At 39.2% G+C, this 21,756-nt stretch overlaps 2 protein-coding genes and 1 long non-coding RNA gene across 7 annotated transcripts; 2 read left to right on the plus strand and 1 right to left on the minus strand.

The window, feature by feature from the left end:
* The first annotated feature begins 1,413 nt into the window (after positions 1 to 1,413).
* On the plus strand, positions 1,414 to 7,453 carry LOC121763085. 5 transcript variants are annotated; one of them, XM_042159150.1, is made up of 9 exons: positions 1,414 to 1,452; positions 1,790 to 2,503; positions 2,588 to 3,518; positions 3,597 to 3,818; positions 3,917 to 4,131; positions 4,214 to 4,365; positions 4,500 to 4,617; positions 4,695 to 4,814; positions 6,982 to 7,453. In XM_042159150.1, exons 3-6 carry the CDS (start codon positions 3,090 to 3,092, stop codon positions 4,221 to 4,223), a joined length of 876 nt encoding a protein of 291 aa, XP_042015084.1. In that variant the 5' UTR covers positions 1,414 to 1,452; positions 1,790 to 2,503; positions 2,588 to 3,089; the 3' UTR covers positions 4,224 to 4,365; positions 4,500 to 4,617; positions 4,695 to 4,814; positions 6,982 to 7,453. The 5 variants fall into 5 exon arrangements, with proteins under 5 accessions (XP_042015084.1, XP_042015082.1, XP_042015083.1 ...); XM_042159148.1 differs by having other exon boundaries at positions 7,037 to 7,453; XM_042159149.1 differs by lacking the exon at positions 6,982 to 7,453 and having other exon boundaries at positions 4,437 to 4,617; positions 4,695 to 5,135.
* Positions 7,454 to 9,249: 1,796 nt separating this feature from the next.
* On the plus strand, positions 9,250 to 10,076 carry LOC121761515. The gene is made up of 2 exons (XR_006042021.1): positions 9,250 to 9,712; positions 9,823 to 10,076. It is a non-coding gene; the product is annotated as an uncharacterized LOC121761515 (long non-coding RNA).
* Positions 10,077 to 10,544: 468 nt separating this feature from the next.
* On the minus strand, positions 10,545 to 12,386 carry LOC121760842 (protein FAR1-RELATED SEQUENCE 5-like). Its single transcript, XM_042156445.1, has 5 exons — positions 12,064 to 12,386; positions 11,917 to 12,011; positions 11,583 to 11,874; positions 11,139 to 11,501; positions 10,545 to 10,938 (listed from the first exon to the last, which is right to left on the minus strand). Exons 1-5 carry the CDS (start codon positions 12,384 to 12,386, stop codon positions 10,545 to 10,547), a joined length of 1,467 nt encoding a protein of 488 aa, XP_042012379.1.
* Between the last annotated feature and the right edge of the window lie 9,370 nt (positions 12,387 to 21,756).

Raw genomic sequence — 21,756 nt, forward strand, 5'->3', positions numbered from 1 at the left:
ACCTGCGCGCATTTGCTTCCGATAAGCCCTCGAAGTGGACGAATTTTTTACCATGGGCAGAGCTGGCCCTAAACTGTTTCCATCACTCCGCATTGGGCACGTCGCCCTATAGGGCCTTGTATGGGCGAGAGCCACCAGCATTGGTAGCGTCACCGCCGTCGGCAAAAATGCCGCCTAATGTCGCCGAGATTATCAGGCAGCGGGGAGAGCTGCTGGTCACTCTACACCGAAACCTTTTGCGAGCCCAGCAGCGAATGACGGATGTAGCAAACCGCCACCGCAGACACGTGGAGTTTGAAGTGGGTGACTCGGTGGCGAAGCCACTATCGGCGAAGCTAGCTCCGCAATTCTACGGGCCCTTCGAAATTACGGAGAGGGTGGGCCCGGTGGCCTATAAGCTGCGTCTCCCGGAAGGAAGCCGAGTCCACAATGTGTTTCACATGAGCCTGTTGCGCGAATTCGTGGCGGGCGAAGGGGATGTGGACGGGGTGACATTGCCTCCGGAGTTTGTGGGCGATAGGCCGGTAGTCCGTCCCGTGACAGTATTGGAGGAGCGCGTCATCTGGCGCGACGGCAGACCGGAGAGGCAATGCCTGGTTCAGTGGGAAGATGATGCTACCACGCCTACGTGGGAGCCGGTCGAGGCAATTGGTAAGCAGTTCCCGGAAGTTTGCCTCGTGGACAAGGCAATTCTTAACGGAGGGGGGGTTGATACGAGGCCCCCGGCATTGGTCCCAACACTAGAGCAGCCCGCGGAGGGGGAGCCGAACGTGTCACCGCCAGAGGCGACGCCGAGGTGAGGGTCCGAGAGGAAGAGAAGGCAGTGACGAGGAGAACCTTGAGACCTCGGGACAAGCTCAAGCCTCCAAGCAAGTTCACCAACTAGAGTGCAGCCGTGTGTTGGGGATTAGTCTTTTAAATTCATTCCTTTTATGTTTTAATCTTTCCTTTTTATGCTTTATTAGTTTTCGAACCTTATTTTATATTCTGTTGAGTCGGGCCTGATTTATAAGCCCCGTTCGGGTTTTCTTTGCGGTTCTTTCCCGAATGCATTAGGATACGTCGAATCGCCCTAGGGTTTTTAGTATAAAATATGGTATTTCTTCAAACATTATTTTCTATGAATGAAATATTTTCCCTAAACCTATCTTGTGCAACAAGCAATTTAATTTTCGTTTCTTTGCTGCTACGTGGAAGACGTCCGCGAACCAGCAAAATTCTCGAGCAATTCCGCGTAGTTGACGTAGGAATTGATCGTGTTTCCGCGAGAAGGAAGATAACTGATCGTTACGGAGCACGTCCGTAACAAAGTCCTAGTACGCTGGTGAGATTTGCCCACACAAATATCACTGTACAGTCCGGGACACCAGTCAGAAGATCCGAGGTCGAGTATTGAAGATCTTCACGTGGAGACGGAGCAAGCCATCATCGATTCTTGATTGAATCCACGAGGTAAATTGGCTAATTCCGTAGTAAGCATGTTTTAGGGATTTCATATGCTAAAGCATGTTTTAATTCAAGTTATGAGCATGATACATGTGATAATTCCGCGAATAGAATTTGTCTAAATAATCTGCTAAATAGATCAAATTTATGTGATCGGATCTCATACACGCTTCCGCTGCCAACCCCTTCAGATGCGACTTCATGTAGGGTAGAACTTTCCTTCGTGTGCTTATACTGTATGTAATGGCAGATGTATATTCTTAAATCTGTTTTTTACATTACCTACTGTAGACAGTCGACAAGATTACTTTTCCTCATTTTTGATCAAAATGTCTTTGAATAGGGTCGAAGCGCCGAAGAAATCTTGAGGATGAGGATGAACCTGAGGCTGAGGTTGAGGCTGAGGCTGAGGTTGCGGCGCGTAAATCTAGAAACAAGAAGGATAATAATCTGTATTTCAGGAGATCTCAGAATGAGTTTGTGAAGTATATAAAGAGACTCAATCCACGACAGAGAGATGCAGTAAACGAATTGGGACCAATACTACACTACAACGTACCCTACCTTCCCGGTATGTTGGTACACTGGATACTGTCGGTGTTCAACCTAGACCGATGCAGGATTGAGTTTTCCTCTGAAGAAAGCCTACCTATTTTTGAGGAAGACGTTCATATGACGTTTGGTTTCCCAAAAGGAGCTACGCTGATTGAACGCTCTGATAAGGCTCAGACCAATTTTGTGTTCCTTGATGATGTAGCTGGACGTTAGGTAAAGACCGATATATGTGCATAGCGTCAGAGATGGGGGATCTAATGCTTCTGGACGTTGACGGTGGTCCTGAATTCAAGAAGCTCTTCATGTTCTTGCTGGAGAACGCACTAATTGAGATGCCTGGAGATGGAATGATGAAGCCAAAGATTTTGCATTTCATCGACGATGTTGATGAGATAAAGAGCATAAACTGGTGTGGCTACCTGCTATCTGTCCTCGAGTATACGTATGGGAGATGGAAACCGAAAAGTAGTGTGTCATTTACCATCCCAATTAGCTTTATATGGTGAGTGATGTACTGAATACGTGTCATTATTAATATGAAATACAGTTACAATAACTCTAACATGATTATGTGGTTTGTTGTCAGTGCGCGTATATCGATAGAGTTGTTCACCACTGGCGTACAGTCATTCGAGCATGGCCAACCGTAAAAGGGTGGACAACCAATTCACTTAAAGTACGACATGAGAAAGAGTTGGAGGTCAAGAAATTTGGACCAGGAAGCTTGGAAGACATAATCAACAAAGAGTAATACTTAATTGAGGAAGAAACGAGGAGGGTACAGGGCATGACCACAGAGGAAAGGGAAGAGGCCACCTGACAAAGAGCTAAACAAATAAAGGATAAATTCATCGCATCTAGTGGACACATGGTGAAATCAATCGCAGAGTGGGTTGAATAATTTAAGCGCATACCGGTTCAGTTAATGGAAGAAGAATGTTTCATACTTGGATGCCTAATTGCCAAGAAGCTGCTTGGAATGGAGGTTGATGAAGGCCAGCCAGATGAAGACATTGGTGCTACCCTAACTCAAAAAAAATGAAGCAACGGAAGATGACGAGGAATTCAGTCCAGAGTGGATTGCCGAGATGGAGGTCATGATGCAAGCGTATGACAAAACAGAGTCCATAAACTTGGACTTTGAAAGGCCGTCGTTCATACTACCAGGATTCCCAGATGGCTTTTTTGATTCTCAGCCTACTGATATGCCAGACACCAGTAGACGTGCGGAGGCAACGGGAACAAGCTGTCAAGGCAATCAATGTGCACCAGACCCTTCTCAACAACCTTTGGTAATGACGGATGTTGAATATTCTGATGAAGAGGATCACTCTATTGAGCATCATGTGCCGGACATGTTCTATGGTGCTTGTCCACAACAGGACCCACCTCCCTCGGACAAGGTTGTGGCCACCGTTCTCCGCACATCAACAGATGGTGAACGATCAAGATCCGATCAACGTAGGTTGAAAGGCGGGGTGGATGGTGACGCCCACATTCTGGATTACAATCAGAAGGTACATTGTTACATTTAAATTATACATTAAATAATAAAACATTCTTAAATGTTTCTGACACACGGTGATATTGTTCAGAAGAAATCCGATGGTGGTGTAAAGGAAAAAGATGTTATGGTAGACAAACAACCCTCCAAAATGCAAAAAGTACCTGCATCTCGTCAGCCAAAAGGGGTTCAAAAGACTACTAAAGTTGCCGCGGAGGCTGCACAAGGAAATGGAAAAACTGTGGCAGTAGTATTGGGGGATACATCTGCATCAAAGAAAAAGACCCTTGTTGATTGTGTGGACCATAACAAGGTTCAGTACTGTATTAGTATTATACATTTAATATATGAGATGACACTTGTTGTAGTAGTAAAGTACATTATCTGCTTAATTTGTGGTTCACATTACAGGCAAGTGGAAAAGCTACTCTGGATGGTGTGGTTAAAGGCAAGACTATTGTTGTGACCGTGAAACAGCCGCCGAAGATGCAAACAGCTGCTGCATTAAGTAAGGGAAAAGGGGTTTCGTTGACTGGTGAAACGCAGTTGATTGGTGGCAAAGTGGATGCAGCTTGTACGGTTAAGGGAAAGGTGAAGAAATCCCAACTGAGCGTGTGGATGATAAAGTTTGGCACCGTATACCTATTTTTGTTACGTATTGTTCTTCTTTTAACCGCACATTAAGCAATATATTGTGCATTAATGCAGGGGGTCATGAATGCTGCTGGAACGCGTTCTAAGAAGGCAAGTTTTGCGCTGCGATCTCCTTTCTGTGACAGAGAGGTCAGAATAACAACGAATCCCAACCAACAGGACATGGAGCTGTTTTACAGGATACTAAACACGATTGACAAGGAACCGTAAGTTTCAAAACAATGTTGTTATAAGTGTTGAAGTTTGTAGGGTGTATATAACCTCATATTATATACAGCAAATCCGTTGTTTACCAAGACAACGCAGTGACGACTCTAAAGATTGAGTTTCTGTCTCTCAGCCCCTACAACTTGGTGTCCACTGGAATCATAGATGCGTGGGCCGCATACCTAAACAACATGGAGAATTTGAAAGCGCCCGAAATATTGTCCAAATTCTTTTTCTCAACACAGACATTCGTGAGTCAAAATTTCTGAGCCACGGTTTTTTTTCTTATAGTTTTTATGTGTTAACACTTGATATCGTTGTAAATCAGGAGTACCCCCTCCTGGGCAAAGGGGCTGGAGGTGTTGGACCAAGCTTGTCTGACTTCTTTTGGACCAACCTTCTGAGTGACACTTTGAAAACACCACAGTTCAAATGGGAAAACGACCTGGTACCAATACATGATTAACTTGTACATTACATCATTATATTGCCATGCTCGTACAATAAGTGCCACCGGTGTTACATTAAACTACTCATACGTAGGGTTGAATACATCATACATCACATTATGTACATTAGTATATTTATGCTGATACATTATACATTAGTCATTTTGTATTACATCAGATAGAAATTGTGCTTCATCATCTACATCATCTAATCTGATTCGTACATGACCAAAATCAGATAAGCGTTACCATACATTTTGTAGTCTATGTTGTACATCATTTGTCGTAGCTATGACACCCCATATGTTCTTTTTCTGATGTAATTTTTCTTCCCGGTTTACACCAACAATTCTTACTACCTCATATGTAGGCATGCACAAACCGAACCTCACCTCACCTCATATGTAGGCATGCACAAACCGGTTAACCGCCGGTTCATAAACCGGAACCAGTGCAGCGGTTCTGAACCGCCGGACGGTTCAACGGTTCACACGGTTCGGTCCAGGTTCAAAGAAATGTGAACCGGAACCGCCGGTTTAACCTAAAATTTTAAAAAAATGTTTTTTATTTATAAAATTTGATTTTTATATTTTAAAAACAATTTTTATAAATAAATGAATACAAGAAATTCATAATAGCTCATATATATTTGATGGGCTTGTGAATTCTATGAAACTAATCTTGGTTATTTCTTTTTTATAGAGACATCCTTGAATGTTTTATGTTTCACTTTGGATGTGTGACAAAATATGTTAAAGTATTTTATTTTATAACTACATGTTTAGAGCATTCATTCATCATTTTCCAATGTGGGATACAAAACTTTCTTTTGTCTTCTAATTTTCTTCATTTTGTGTATAATATATATAAACAAAATCATTATTTGAATATATTCTTGATAGATAAAAATAAACAATTATTGAGACATGTGATTTGTATATAGATAATTATTTGTATAATAGTTATCATTAGATTTATACAATTTGTATAATAATTATTCTTTTAATGTGTATAATAGTACTTATTAGTTAATATATACATAAATTTAAACATAAGCAAATCGATAATGATAAAGAACTAACGAATAATTGTTCACGTAATAATATTTGTTGTTAAATAATAATAATAATAATAATAGTAGAAGATAGAGTACTAATATAGACAAAAGAATGATGGGAGATCTATCATATAGTTATAAATAATGACTTTTATCCCACATTGAAAGAAATAGTAACACATCCAAGAATGTGTAACTATAAAAGAAAATAATTCAATACACACTCTTCCAAATTAACAATAAATATTATTACATGAACTATTATTCATTAGTTCTTTATCATTATTGATTTTCTTATGTTTATAAATTTTTGTATATGTTAACTAATAAATACTATTATACACATTAAAAGAAAAATTATTATACAAATTGTATAAACCTAACGATAACTATTATACAAATAAATATTTTTCTAGATACAAATCATATTTCTCAATAATTGTTTATTTTTATCTATCAAGAATATATTCAAATAATGATTTATATATATTATACAAAAATGAAGAAAAGTAGAAAACAAAAGAAATTTTTGTATCCCACATTGGAAAAAGATGAATGAATAATCTAAACATGTAGTTATAAATGAAAATACTTAAACATATTTTGTCCCACATTGAAAGTGAAACATAAAACATTCAAGGATGTCTCTATAAATGAGAAAATCAAGAATGGTTTCATAGAATTCATAAGCCCAAAAAATAAAAAATAAAAAATAAAAATTTAAATGAACCGCCGAACCCTCCCGAAACCGGCAGTTTTGAACTGTTGCCGGAACCGTCGGTTTTTGAACCGGAACTGTCGGAAACCTTGGCGGGCCAGTTCAGGTTCATGCAAATCTTGAACCGTGAACCGCGGTTCTGAACCGGAACCGGCGGTTTTTGAACCGTGTACATGCCTACTCATATGTTTCGATCTCGTTCACAACCTAATGAAAGTCGTCGACCATACACCTACCGAAACGCATACGTGTTTTGGTACAAAGTATGGGACAACACCGTCTATGCTGGTACGGTTATTTTTTATGTTTGTAATGTTTTTACTTTTCATTTCTTTGTCATATGTTATTCTGATGTTGTCGTATTATGTAACATCACAAATTCTTTACTGAGGCCCTAGAGAAGTTCAAGCTTCCTAAACTAGCTGATCAAGTGCGCAACTGTGCAGTCCATCGCTTGACATTTCCGTGGAGAAACAGACACAACCACACCGACGGTGGTATGTATTTGATGCGGCATATGGAGACATATTTTGGAGAATCAGACAAGGAATGGGATTGCGGTCTCACAAGTAAGGGGTTGGAGAGCTTGACGATGTTGAGGATTAAGTATGTGCGTACCATGCTGACTTGTAGTCATAACACGATGGTTGGAAAGAACGCCCGGCTAAATGCGTCTTCGTAAAGTGGTTCGAAGCGTATGGTTTATGAGTAGGGAATCTTCATGGATTACATTAGGGTTTAGTAATGGATATTTGGTTTGGTAATATTTTGTTTTGGTAATGGATTACATTAGGGTTTAATAATGGATATTTGGTTTGGTAATATTTTGTTTTGGTAATGGATATCTGTTTTGTTTGTGGAAAGGACCTAGATAATGTTTTGCGAAACAATGTGGTTGGTAGTGCATTGGTTTTTGCGTATGGTTTAATTGAAAGTCGATGGTTTGGTCATATCTTGTTGTTGTTTAGTAACCTGGACTTGATGTACGTCAATATGTAACTAATGTACATTAATGTACTTAGTAATGTATGTTGATGTACGCCAATCTTTAACTAATGTACCGTAACGTGCTTCGTAATGTGCAGTTTTCATATACAATGTTATATTACACTACAAGCAACTATGAAAACAGTATGTACGTCACTGCGGTTGTTAAAGGCAAGCATAATCGAATTTGTAATGTACTTGAACCATACTCTAGTAACTTTTGCATAAGCATTGCTTATGTATAGTAACGTAGTGGTGAAATAGCGTCATAATGTACACGATACAAAATAGAATGTATATGACAACATAATGTAGCATTTCGTAGGCATAATGTAGCATTGTTTTAGTTCCGTAAAGGCCTGAAAGTAAAACTATTTCCATTTGGGTTCAATAGTGTATTAGGCTGGTGTACGTTATAGACAATGTACATTATTAAAATTATTATGTACATTATTTTTAAACTTTTGGATGTAAAACCCAAACATAATCGATAATGTACGTCTACAAACTAACTAATGTACTTGAATTACACAGTGAATAATTTCTGCAAAATTACTCCTTAACATTAGCAATGTGGATATAAGGTGGCATAATGTACGTCTGGAAAAAGGTACTGTCGCGACTAGGGGAGGATTAAAGAAGCGGGGAAGAAAGGGGAAAACAACACAAATCGACCATAGCTCGAAACAAATGGGAATAGCTCGAATAAAATCAGATTATCTCAACAATCAACAACTCAAAATCTGAATATCATCTCAGCGATACAAGAACTCAAAAGAAGGACAACCACTCAGCGGAAGCATTTGAAAGAAGGAATATGCCACGTGTGAAGACATGACACATTCTAAACACTTAAATTTCTTCAACGGTCTTCCTCAACACCCACCGCACCCGTCACGCTCAGCCTGTACATTTTTAAAAGAAATGCAGGGCTGAGTACTTGATGCACCCAGTGAACACATGCCAAAATAATTTTCATAAAATATTGTGTCATCATTTAAAAGTGAGCTCGGGGTTTTATAAAAGACCAAGTCACCAAAACATTTCCTCACTCAAAAGTATGGCCGCAGCCCATTTTTTCTCTCTCCTCGTACCATATCTGAACCTCATATGTAAAACGAGAATGTGGCCACATTCTCGATCACTGGACCGGCCAACTCGAAAGATAGCGCACGATCCCCTCTGTGTACACTAACTTGAATAGGGACTCACTCCCTAGACAAACCCGAATTCGATTATACTCAACTTCTAGTAGGGACTCACTCCCCACTAGGCGATCAGATACGCACATCCTCAAAAATATAATACGGCATGACACAACATATTTGGAATTTAAGCACATAACTCATACTTGAAAAATATTGCGTAAATTTAAAAGTAAGCCTATACAATAATGTAGGATAGAAAGCCCACCTCGTTCGCTTAAATTTCTTAACTTGAAAATTCTCACTCCGTCCTTAACTCGCTTGCGAAAGAAAATCCTTTTAAAATAAAAATAATAAGCTCATTAAAACTCGAGAAAACATCTAATTAAAAGAATGTATGCTTCCTATGTGAGTGCTCATTTTATCCTTGGTCTCTTCTTAGGGAAATTTCTGGATTCTCTTATAAAAACTCGGATCAGCATCAACTCGGGAAAATATATATATATAATTAACTCCATTAATAAAACAAGAATTTCCAACCAATCACTAAAAATACGCCACTCTTCCGACCCAAACTCAAAATAGGAAAGGCTGGCCAAAACATAATTCCTCTAATTATTTGCCATAAGGCCCAAAACTTAAAGCAAAACTCTAGTCCATTTAAGTATTTCCTTTGACTAAAACTTAACAGCATCAAAATTTAAAAACAAGAAATAAAAAGGTCTTCTCTTTCATTTATTCCATCAGTACACACTCTCTCTCAATCTTAAAATCCAAATTAAAATCCCAAAACAGAAACTCCAATCTTCTTCCTCCCTCTCTCACGCACCGGCGATTCTCCATGGCGCCACCGTCATTGTCCCCTTCGCCAGATACACTGCAGTTTCAGCGCCGACTCAACCGCCTCAACTTGCTGTCGTCGCCGCGTAAGCTCCAGGCGCCGCCGTCGCGACTCACCGCGAGTCGACGATGCTCCTCCCTTTGCGACTGGTACGCGCCCCCCCCCAAATCATTCTAATTCTAATTCTCTTAATCGATTTTCGATTTGTTTCTCGGAGGATACAAAAGGGCTAACTTTAAAAAATTGACACTTTGTACAGAGCACGATGATTCAGAATTATCCTAAATGAATACAAGGAATTCAATGTTAGGAATTGATCGGTGATTACCTTCTTAGGCGGCAGAAAACTCTCTTCTCCAACTCGGTTCTTTCTCTATATTTTTTTCAAGGTTTCTGAAGGTGAGAGATGTGTGGGGGTGTATATATATAGATATACACAGGTGAAATTGTTATTGAATGCCTCCTAATTCTCAGGGAAGAGATTTGAATGGAAGATTTGAGTAGATTTGAGCATATCTATGGTTGGTCTCATATTGGATTCTCCAAAAGTAGTTTCATAGAAAGAAAATTGGGTTGGGTGCATAAAAAAATACATTATAGGCTCTAAAATTTTATTCTTTGGCTAAACATAAATTTAAATTTTATTTTCTCCTCAAAAATCATGTAACATTCCTCGATTTCTTATGCAACACGAATCTCCAATAATTTTTGAGCATTCACAAAATTCCACTTCCATTGCTACTTAAAATTTTCTACTCTCTAATCAAGTAAGGCTTAAGGAAAACACGAGCTCTAAAAAAAATAATTCCATAAACTCTCAAAATAAATAAACGATATTTGACTAAAAGTTTGACAGTCATCCAAAAACTAACTTAAAAGAAATAGGAAAAGTCGGGGCGTCACAGGTACTATGACAGAATACATGGTGAATCAAATTAAACGTGTGCAAAAGTCAATTGATGGAAATCAAACAGTAAGACATCAACATTTCTCCTTGCCCTTGTCCTTTGTCTTCTTTTTTTCCTTCTCCAACTTATTCTCCTTCACACGGTCGCAATTCCGGGAATCATGATGACCTAACTCTTGGCATTTACCACATCTTCTAACAGGGCGGTTGAACTCCTTTATAGCCTTCTCTCTCTTCGAAATGATACGCTTACCTTTCGTACTACATGATCCTTTTGTCTGGACAACATCTGGAGCGTGAACTTCAATCACTTGGGGTCTCACCATTCCATAGAATTCTTCTATTATCCTCCTCTTTTCTGGTGCAGATATAGGAGGGGTCTCTGAATCTAGACTAACAGCAAGCTCGCTCACACCACTAACAAACGCCCGCAATGTATCAACATTGGCCTGGTAACGACCAATGCAACTGTAAAACAGAGTGGGGCTTCATTAGATAAAGTCATCTTCTCGTCAACCACGCGCGTGTTTTCCAAAGAGTCAGCCATTCCATGTACATATTTTGCTAACAGTGACTTCATCTATATGCTTTCAGCATACTTATCTAGGATGACACGCACTTCATTGTTCTTGAACAAGTAAAATATGTGGCAGCATAAAAATCCTTGCCTGCCAAACAACTTGCATTCGCAGGCATATGAGTCATGATTCTTGTCGTGCATTATAACAAATGTGTTGCGGTAGCTGTCACCGACTTTGTAAAAATCAATCATGCCTTCGGACGTCAAACCAACAATGCGACATCTGTTACAACCCTCCACAATTTCTACTTTCATTTTTCTGAACATGCTGTCGGTAAATAATGTGGATGCATGTTTTTCAAATGGTTGGTCAGTAGCCAAGATTGGGACAATAGTAGAATCCGCATAGTCCAACTTTGCAGAAGAATGCCGTTGAGATTCCAATGCATTATTAAAACTCAAGTAGAATTCTGCAAGATTTAACCGAGGCTTCAAAAAGTTCTTGTAAAAACTGTTTTCTCACTCAGAAACAGATGTAGTCCTTATCATTGAGCCCGGGGGGAAATCCCTAAAGTACGCCGATATCCAATACTTCTGGTGGCAATACATGGTGTTGAACCACTCCACATCTTGAAGACCATATTCTTCAATGATTCCATTCCATATTTCTTCAAACTCCGCCGGTTCATGTAAGTCAGACCACACGCAAGCGTTAAACTCCTTCTCGAAATGGTCATCTGTGAGGAGCTTTTTCGGTGCCTTGACAGCTAGCTTGTACATTATATGCCACATACACCAACGATGTTTTGTGCCAACGAGAATTTCCTCAATAGCAGACCGCATAGCTCCATCTTGGTCAGTTACGATCATTTTGGGTGCGACACCTATGCACTCAATGAAATGTTTAAACAACCATGCAAATGCACCTGTTTTCTTGTTCAAAACCAGCCCAACAGCGAAAGTACTAACAGGTTTCCCATGATTACCCTTCCCAGTGAATGGGGTAAATATCATACAATACCTAGTGGTTGCGAAACGGAACATCATGTAAGCTGCAACACTATATGATGTACCAAAAAAGGGCTTGCAACTGGTTCTCACTGTTCACTTCGTAGTGATAAGTAAATGCATCAGACAGTTCTTTCTTCCTACGTATGTTGTCCATCACCATTTGAATATCGCACCCATGTGCATATGCTTTGATGTCTCGAGATGCATTACGTATATCACCAACGGTGCACCCCATCATTTCATAGCATCCCAATACCTCTTTCAAGAATTTGAAAGTCAGCGTAGGCCCAATGTTAGCCTTGGAACAGTCGAGAATAAATTTTTCATGAACTTCACTCAATTTTTTATTTATACTCATGAATGGCTGATGTTGCACCTCTACCATGGTATGGTTATGTGTCTCCACAAACTCATGAATCTTGTAACCGGGAACTCCATCTTCACAGAAATACCGAAAGGATATCCTGGCTATACAGCCACATCTGTTCGTCCAGCGTCTGCGTTTCATTGAGAACCACTTACTGGCATTCAACCTGTTCTCCTCCTATGTCTTCTTCTTACCTTGTCGGCTGCAAACCACATACTGTCAAATAGTAACACCATCCTCTTTTTTAACACCTTGTTAGCGCATGTCAAAACCAACAGCGTGGGCATACAAGTTGTAGAATGCAGTGGCAAAATCTACTGATTTGAAACACTGACCAATGAAGGGCTTCAGTTTTCAGAGCAATGAGATACAACAACAACTGTTTCAATAAATGAGAGATCGGTTGGCCTTCACAGAAGAACATATCGACAAAAACACATCAAACAAAAAAAAACAAACAATATATTATACGAGAATAGTAATATACATTATCATTCGAATATCGTACATTACTAACAGCAAATGAATGTGTGGATACTGCCACCCTAGCCCACATGGAATAATAAACCCTAGGGATGGGTGTTATCTTCAGGCATTGACGGAAGTCAAATAATGCTACATTACGGCTTAAAAATGCTACATTACAGACTAATATACATTATCATTACAATATCGTACATTACTTAAAAATGCTACATTATGACTATGAAATGCTACATTACAGACTAATATACATTATCATTACAATATCGTACATTACTTACACCCTAGCCCACATGGACTACTAAACCCTAGGGATGTGGTGTTATCTTCAGGTATTGACGGAACTCAAATAATGCTACATTACGGCTTAAAATGCTACAGTATGCCTATGAAATGCTAAATTACAGAGTAATATACATTAGCATTAGAATATCGTACATTACTTATAGAATGTGAATGTGTGGATACTACACCCTAGCCCACATGGACTACTAAACCCTAAGGAAATGGTGTTCACTTCCGGCCTACAGGAATAAAAAACGATATTGCATTATGGATTCGGAATGCTACACTTTTGTTCTTACACATTATCAGTGGAATTACGTACATCACTTACAGTACGTGACTGCGTATATACTACATCCTAACCCCGCAGACTACTAAACCCTAGGGAAATCGTGTTAACAGCCGACATTGAAGGAACTAAAACGATGCAACATTAAGGGATAAAAATGATGACAAACGAGGAGGTTGTCTAATGTACATTAAGTTCGACATTTCGTACATCAATGCCGGCAGATTCGACATATCACATGAAAAACAAATCTCAACTGACAGGAGTTACGCACGATTACAAACTGATGCAAAAAACGATGACAATGGTGGGGAGTTCATGACGATTACAAACTGTTAATACTACAACGCATTTACCTTCTTCCATCGTCGACACCAAACAAACTCCTCGACGAAGCGTTGATTGTAGGACAAATCAAAAATTTGCGTGAAAATCGTCGTCTTGCATGAAGTTTGTTATCAACGATTGTGTTATCAAGGATTGCGATTATTGTTGGGTACGAAATCAGCAAAATAATTTCCAGAAATACACGTCAAGGTGGGAGAGAATCATGGGCATAATCTAGTTCCTAAATTAACCTTTTGGTTATTTTTTAATGAATTAAAATGAATGAGATATCCTTCAATCTCGGCCCTTAAATAACAAAAATGAGTGGTTCAGATTTGTGTTATGTTTAAGTCATATTTAGAGTAATGATATGAATACATCCCTATTAACATATGGTAAATTAGTAAAACTAAAAAAATGAATTGTGGTACAATTTGTCGAGAGTGACTAGTACTACTCCTAAATAGTGTTGGAATCTTTTAGAAGACAAAAAGAATAGTTTTAAGCTTTGCCTTAAACGTGGAGTATTTCTATTAATGAATTGGTTAGACCTTGATCTTGATATTTAACAAACACGATGGTCACATTTTTCATGTGATGTGATGGAAATTGGTTTGTTTACCGAACTCGAACAAATAAAATTTTCTTATTAATCTATGTCGTAGACTATTAAATTAGAAAACTATATATAAACAGGATGGGATGGGATGAATGAATGACAAATCCCAGTTTCATCTTGTTTTGTCGCTCGATTTAGACTATATATAAATATGCTGATTAATATTTTTAAATAGGTCACCAATACTTTAAAAAGTGTCTTCTTTTTGGTACCTCAAAATACAAATTGAAGTTTTCTATAAAAGATACTCCAAATAATTTGGCCTTAACTTACAAACAGTTTATTTTGTATCCTAAATTGTGAAGTAGTTATTTTCAAATTTTCTAACGCAATCACTTGCGTCTATTTTTTTTTGTCCTTAGCTAGGTTAGGTACTATTGTCTATATTTCTTTTGATTTACTTATCCCGTATAACTCTAGTAATCTTTAAATAATTAACATATTGCTATAATCACTCACTATTGAAAATACTTGTCACTTTCCATACAGTACATAATTTGCAATATAAATTATTGACAATATTCCCAAGTACTCAAATTAATATGAAAAAATATGGAGAGTTTAGAGTATGTGTAATACAAATAATTTGCAACATTTATTCAGAAAAATTAAAGGAAAAAATAAAATAAAAAATCAGATATTGTGACGAGGTTTTTTGAACTGCCAGACCGATCTTGCTCGAACGATCTCAGCCTTAGAGCACCCGCAACGCGGGCCGTGGGCATTCCGCGTTTCGTTCCTTCGGAACGAAACCGTAGCGGAACGCGTTGCGGCGCTGCGTTTCGTCGCGGTTCCGTTCCCATGCCGTCCCGGGTGCCGTCGGCACGAGACGCGGCACGGTCCGTGCCGCCACGCGCTTCGGCGACGTGGCTCGCCCTGCGTCGTGCGTGACGCCCACTCGCCGGCCCGCGAGTGGGCGTCGTCACGCTGACGCAATAAATTCATTTTTTTTAAAAAAATAAATTTTTAAAAAAATATTTTTATTTATAAAAATTGTTTTTTATATTTAAAAACATTTTTTACAAATAAATGAATTCTAGAAATTCGTATTAGCCCATATATATTTGATGGGCTTGCGAATTTATGAAACTCATTCTTGGTTATCTCTATTTTATAGAGACATCCTTGAATGTTTTATGTTCCACTTTCGATGTGGGACAAACTCATTCTTGGTTATCTCTATTTTATAGAGACATCCTTGAATGTTTTATGTTCCACTTTCGATGTGGGACAAACTCATTCTTGGTTGTCTCTATTTTATAGAGACATCCTTGAATGTTTTATGTTCCACTTTCGATGTGGGACAAACTCATTCTTGGTTGTCTCTATTTTATAGAGGCATCCTTGAATGTTTTATGTTCCACTTTCGATGTGGGACAAACTCATTCTTGGTTGTCTCTATTTTATAGAGACATCATTGAATGTTTTATGTTCCACTTTCGATGTGGGACAAACTCATTCTTGGTTATCTCTATTTTATAGAGACATCCTTGAATGTTTTATGTTCCACTTTCGATGTGGGACAAACTCATTCTTGGTTATCTCTATTTTATAGAGACATCCTTGAATGTTTTATGTTCCACTTTCGATGTGGAACAAACTCATTCTTGATTGTCTCTATAAAATTGTATTTTAAATTATGTCATTTTTTATTTTTTTAGGATTTTAATTATGTTTTTTTCTATTTTTTTGAATTTTAAGTTGTAATGTTATTTTAATTTTAATGAAGTGTGTTTGTTTTAATTGAATTGGGTTGGAAATAAAAATAAAATATGAAATTGAATGAATAGTAATTTAAGGAACGGTTAAGGAACGGTTAAGGAACGGAGGGTTGCAGGTTCCGTTCCTTAGTTAAGGAATGGAGTAAAAAAGTACAGTGGGGCCCTCAAATAGTGGTTTAAGGAACGGTATAGGAACGGTATAGGAACAGCGTTGTGGATGGCCTTATCCTCTTCCATGCGCAGCAAATGTGTGCATTCTAACATTTTTTTTGTCTTCTCCGTTGACTGTGATGGTGGTCAACGACTCGAGGAGGTTTGACTGTCGACACTCCCGTCTGAATTGTAAGATCATCGACGTCATGTTGTAGTCTTCAAGCACATTTATAGGCACGCTCTGCCACCCAAAAAAGATGTATACATAAATTTGAACATACCCGAACCAGTTTTACCAAGCAATTACCAAACATCCTATTTGCTCGGTAATTTGCTTTACGGTACTTGAAAGAGCATTTACTGAGTACAAAACCGGTAAATTTTACTGTACTTGGTAAATGACTTGTTCCTCTCAATCGACCACCTTGATACAATATTCGATCGCTAAGCTCGTGTTTTTGGTAGTTTTTATAGTAAAATTAGTAAAATAATAATAATGAAATAAAATATTTACTAGCGGAGGAACAAATGAGCTAGGCATCTAATGGCGAACGGAAGGTGTATATTTAATAGTGGAAATATATATAGTATGTGGATATTACCTCCAAGAGCTAGCCGAAGTATTTGACATTGTTTACATGTTGATTTGCATCCATATCGCTCCACCGTGGCTGCATTAATTCGCGTTAATATGAATCGCATGCATATATATAATAACCTTAACCTAGATAATGAAATGCAACTTAATCGATAAGACGATTCTCCTTCATTTGAAACAGAAGTTCGAGAGAGCTAAATAGAGCTAAACAGAAGTTCTGAGGTGTGATTGCTACCTTGTTAAGGTAAAAAGGCTGTATCTCTTTCCTCACTTCATCTGGGATTTTGCTTACCCTTCTTGTTTCTCTTTTCATGTTCACCCAATTACTGCACAAATTATTACCATTTCAAATCTCGCATATACGTAAAGGGGAAATGCTTAAAAAACCATAAAGTTTGGTGATTTGTCCCAAATTTTGAAAATCAGATGGAAAAACCTTTAAGTTTGGCTTTGTGCAACGGCAAAAAAGTTTGGTGAAATTATATTTTGTAGTATGAAAACATACGTAGACGTCTTCGTCGGTGAATAAAACGATGTTGTCTATTCATAAGGAAATCGGTGTCATCCAATCTTGGAAAAACAATACATTACACGTAGATGACCATATTTTTTTGTCGTGGGATAATAGTGAACAAATCAAAACTTAATGGTTTTTCAATTGAGAGACGACCAAATCTTTTGGCTTTTTCGGACAATTTTTGTTGTAGCCCGCCAGGTACATACCTGGTGGCTCTGCTTATGATTTTGTTGGTGTTGTAGTCTCGAATGATCCAATCGCGGCGCATCCCGTTTTTACCGCCTGCATCCACCCAAGTGTCGACCTCCACAACATCTCCCCTGCGACGCCAATCATTTTTTATACTATATATATATCTAGAGGTGTAATAAAATGCAAATTACATATTATATCCTACAAGCTCTAAACAATAATCTGAACCATTAGATTTTAGGATATGATGTCAACATATCATAAATAATATCAATAAAAAATATCAACTAAACAAAGTCTTTATTAATGATTTGAATCATTAATAAAAAATGTCAACATATCATAAATAATATCAATAAAAAATGTCAACTAAACAAAGTCTTTATTAATGATTTGAATCATTTTAAAAAATATATTTTCGAATTAAAGAAAAGATAGCCCCTACTATGATTTTTTTTCCACAATCAATCAATTTAGGGTTTGATGAATTTACCAAGAGCTATACTCATCAACTTGGATGTTTATACGCGTGGCAACCCAGATAAGCTTCCTGATGCTCATCTCCCGCGTTGCGCCGAAGCCGTTCCCGGCCACACCGGCGCTCGACACGTGGTTCAGAGCCGTCTCCTGCAATCCAAACTCATGCAACCATGTAAGAAAAATCATGACATGACATGTGGGAAACGTGACTAATTAATTCACCTGCAGCAGATTCATTAGGGTTTCCATGGTGGCTGTTTATCCGGTCCGGTCTCGTAAGACCGGATAACTGTTAAGAGCTCGAATCTCTTAACGAAGGATCCTCGCTGACTACGTACGCAACACACCAATCCGGCGCCCCGAACGTTGGGGTCGGCGGCTCAATTCGTGGCTGGCGCGGAGAACTTCCTCCGTCGGCAGTCTTCAAGGTTTGATAAGGAGTATTGCACAAGTAATCTGGGCAAATTATTTCTTCATTCCATGAATAAAAAGATAACAACCTAGCCCTATTTATAATACTAGAATACGAGCTTAGGGAACAAGAAAACAAGATATGAAAATATACTATGAATCAAAAGATATGGGGAATAAAAATATATCTAAATATTTGGGGAATCCTAAGATATAGGGGGATCGTAACAACTCCCCCACGGTTAAAATCCACCTTGTCCTCAAGGTGGAAACCACGACACCACGAAGAGTCCCTCCAGGATCAAACGCACAAGACTGCCCTCTCTTTTTCAATATTTTCTTTGTGTTGCTGATTGCGGTCTTCTTCGTAACCAATTTTACAGTCTTGACTCTAATCTCATCCTCAAATAACATTCTCTTCTCTTCCATTTCCTCTTCAAGGTTGTACTTTTGTATCTCAAAAGCAGCCTTGTCCTCCTCAACAAGGCTTAGACTCTCCATCCTCTCGATTTTGCTCTGCTTTTCAGGATGCATACTGAAAGTCTTTTCTTTCGACTCCAAACTAGAATCAAGAGCTTCAGGTTTCATCTCTTTCTTGATCACCCTCAGAAAAGTGTTGTTGACCTCATCTTCTCTTTTGGTAATAGAGTCATTCTCTTTCCTTATCTCTTTTTGATTACACACATTACTAAGTACTATCAACTTCTCTTCCCTCTTCTCTTCATCATCGTGCGAATCAATTTTCCACTCCTTTTTCCTTGAGCTTGAGACACCCGCTTGCGGTTGACGAGGAAAGGCGCATAATGGAGCTTTCACGGACATCGATAGCAAGGGCTGGCAAGGGCTCGGTGCGGCGTAGGGAGGAAGCTCAATAGTCGATGTTGTACTTGGATGCTGTAGCTGACGATCTGAAGGAGTCAGCTGTGGCTGATGTTCTAGCAACGGGGGAGCGCGAGCAACGGGGGAGCGCGAATCTTTCCAACACGGCGACCGGACGTTTGGGAGGGCAGATCCCCGCAAGTCTGGTTTTTCACATGCAGAAACGGTTGCTGGTGCGATTCTGACGAAGACCAACCCGAGTTCGGGCTTTGGCGAGCGCAATGCGGCTGTCGGAGTGGCCGTTCCTGCTCCGCGAACTGATCCCCAGAGGTGAAGGCGTTGCGCGGAGGCCGGTAGACATTCTGTCGGGCGGAATACCAGCTGGAAATAGAACGTGCGTGCGGCGGCTCGTAGTAGTCGCTGAGCACTCCAGGTTGTTCCCAGTCTGAACACGAATACGGCTGCGGGCCGTACGTATCTGGGCTGAAATACGATGACGGCCTAGAGGTGTATGGAGGTGTTCTAGGCCGCGACTGACTGTGGGGTGGATAGCGGCGGGTTCGCTGCGAGTACATCGGGTCTGGAGTCTGATGAGGCGGTGGCTCCGGCAGGGGAGGCGCACGAAGTTTGCCAAAGCGTCGATTGGATGCGTCCAATCGGGTCTCCAGTTTGTCAATAGCAGCATGTATGCAATCAAACAACTTGGTTGTATAGGAGTCTTCCAAATTTGGCATCTCAAAGTCTCTAATTAGGGTGAATGGATGCGGAGGGTGAGAACCGATGAAAGCACCAGTTGTTAAGAGCTCGAATCTCTTAACGAAGGATCCTCGCTGACTACGTACGCAACACACCAATCCGGCGCCCCGAACGTTGGGGTCGGCGGCTCAATTCGTGGCTGGCGCGGAGAACTTCCTCCGTCGGCAGTCTTCAAGGTTTGATAAGGAGTATTGCACAAGTAATCTGGGCAAATTATTTCTTCATTCCATGAATAAAAAGATAACAACCTAGCCCTATTTATAATACTAGAATACGAGCTTAGGGAACAAGAAAACAAGATATGAAAATATACTATGAATCAAAAGATATGGGGAATAAAAATATATCTAAATATTTGGGAAATCCTAAGATATAGGGGGATCGTAACAATAACAAACGTTTGCCTGTACACGAACCGGTCCTCCACCAAAAACCCGCCTAGAAAATACCCGCCGTTCGCCTCCGCTTCCCCGCCTTTCTCCCTTCAAGGCGTGTGAATCATCCTCATGTTTATGTCGGTCGCCTTCATCTTCACGCAACCGCTCCTCCTCCAGCCGCGGTTGAACTGGACCGGGCCCACGCTCGTTGAACGATTGTCGTGGAGGCGGAGGGCCGCCGCGGTTTGCATGGAAGCCATCATCTTTGCTTCACAACATTCCAATTTGGTGGAGAGTTTTGGATTTTTCAATTAATAATGTAGGTGATCTACTCGAATTAATCCTAATTTGACAAGAAATTAATTAACATAGGAATTGGATTACGTTTGATGAAGTGGAAGGTTGTAAAAAGAAAGAAATGGGCGTTTGGTGTCTTATTTGAGGGTGGAGGAGAAACTACATTGAGTTTGGACGCTTAATTTCCTAACCTTTTTTTATTTGGTCCTAATTTATTCCAATGAATCAATTTGGGGTGTGCATTAATTATTGGTTATGAGATGTGTGACTATTACGAGTTTACCAAATATCATGTATGCGTGTATCATATTTCTAATATAATAATTACGAAAAATGACATATGACTTCTAATTTTTTTTTACAAAGACGCAACTCAAAATCAAGGTGTGCCCATATTATTATTCCGAGAGTACCTACAACGTCGTGAGTGTGTACTCGTGATAAGAATGTACATTGTCAAATCTAGTAAGATCTAGTCGAAGAGATAGGGCAATATTTTCTTTTCTTTTCTTAATTGATTATTAGGATATTTAATTATAGTTTTTTGTGTGATTTTATTTTATTTTAGTTGTGTAATGTTGTGATTTTAGTGAGATTCATATTGTTCTGATTTAAGAAGATGGATATGATTTTTTTAAGGACTAAGAGCTGAAAATTTTAAATTACATGAAAGGTGGGTTGGTCTACAGTCTGACCCAATGGGCTGTAATTTAACTAATAGTAATAGAATAACTATGGCCCATATCAACTTTTAGCCCATCTACCAACCACTTGTGGGGATTTTAAAACTTTTCAGCTCCTCTATGGGGAAGATAGCCGTCGCGGATTCCGGTGGGGTCGGAGGCCGATGGAAGTCATCCCTCGGCAGTTCTCCGATGCCTGCAATGGGGTATATAATTCGACCAACACCTACACATAATATAAACAAGAAATGTGTTGCAATTCTATTATGCCCTACTTGGTATGGTAGAATAGAATGGCGGAATGGAATGACATTTCTATTTCCATTTCATTCCTTTTCTTGGTAAATTTTTTTCTTAGGAATCACCATTCCATTGCGATTC

The sequence above is a fragment of the Salvia splendens genome, chromosome 13 (assembly GCF_004379255.2).
Source record: "Salvia splendens isolate huo1 chromosome 13, SspV2, whole genome shotgun sequence".
Taxonomy (NCBI): domain Eukaryota; kingdom Viridiplantae; phylum Streptophyta; class Magnoliopsida; order Lamiales; family Lamiaceae; genus Salvia; species Salvia splendens.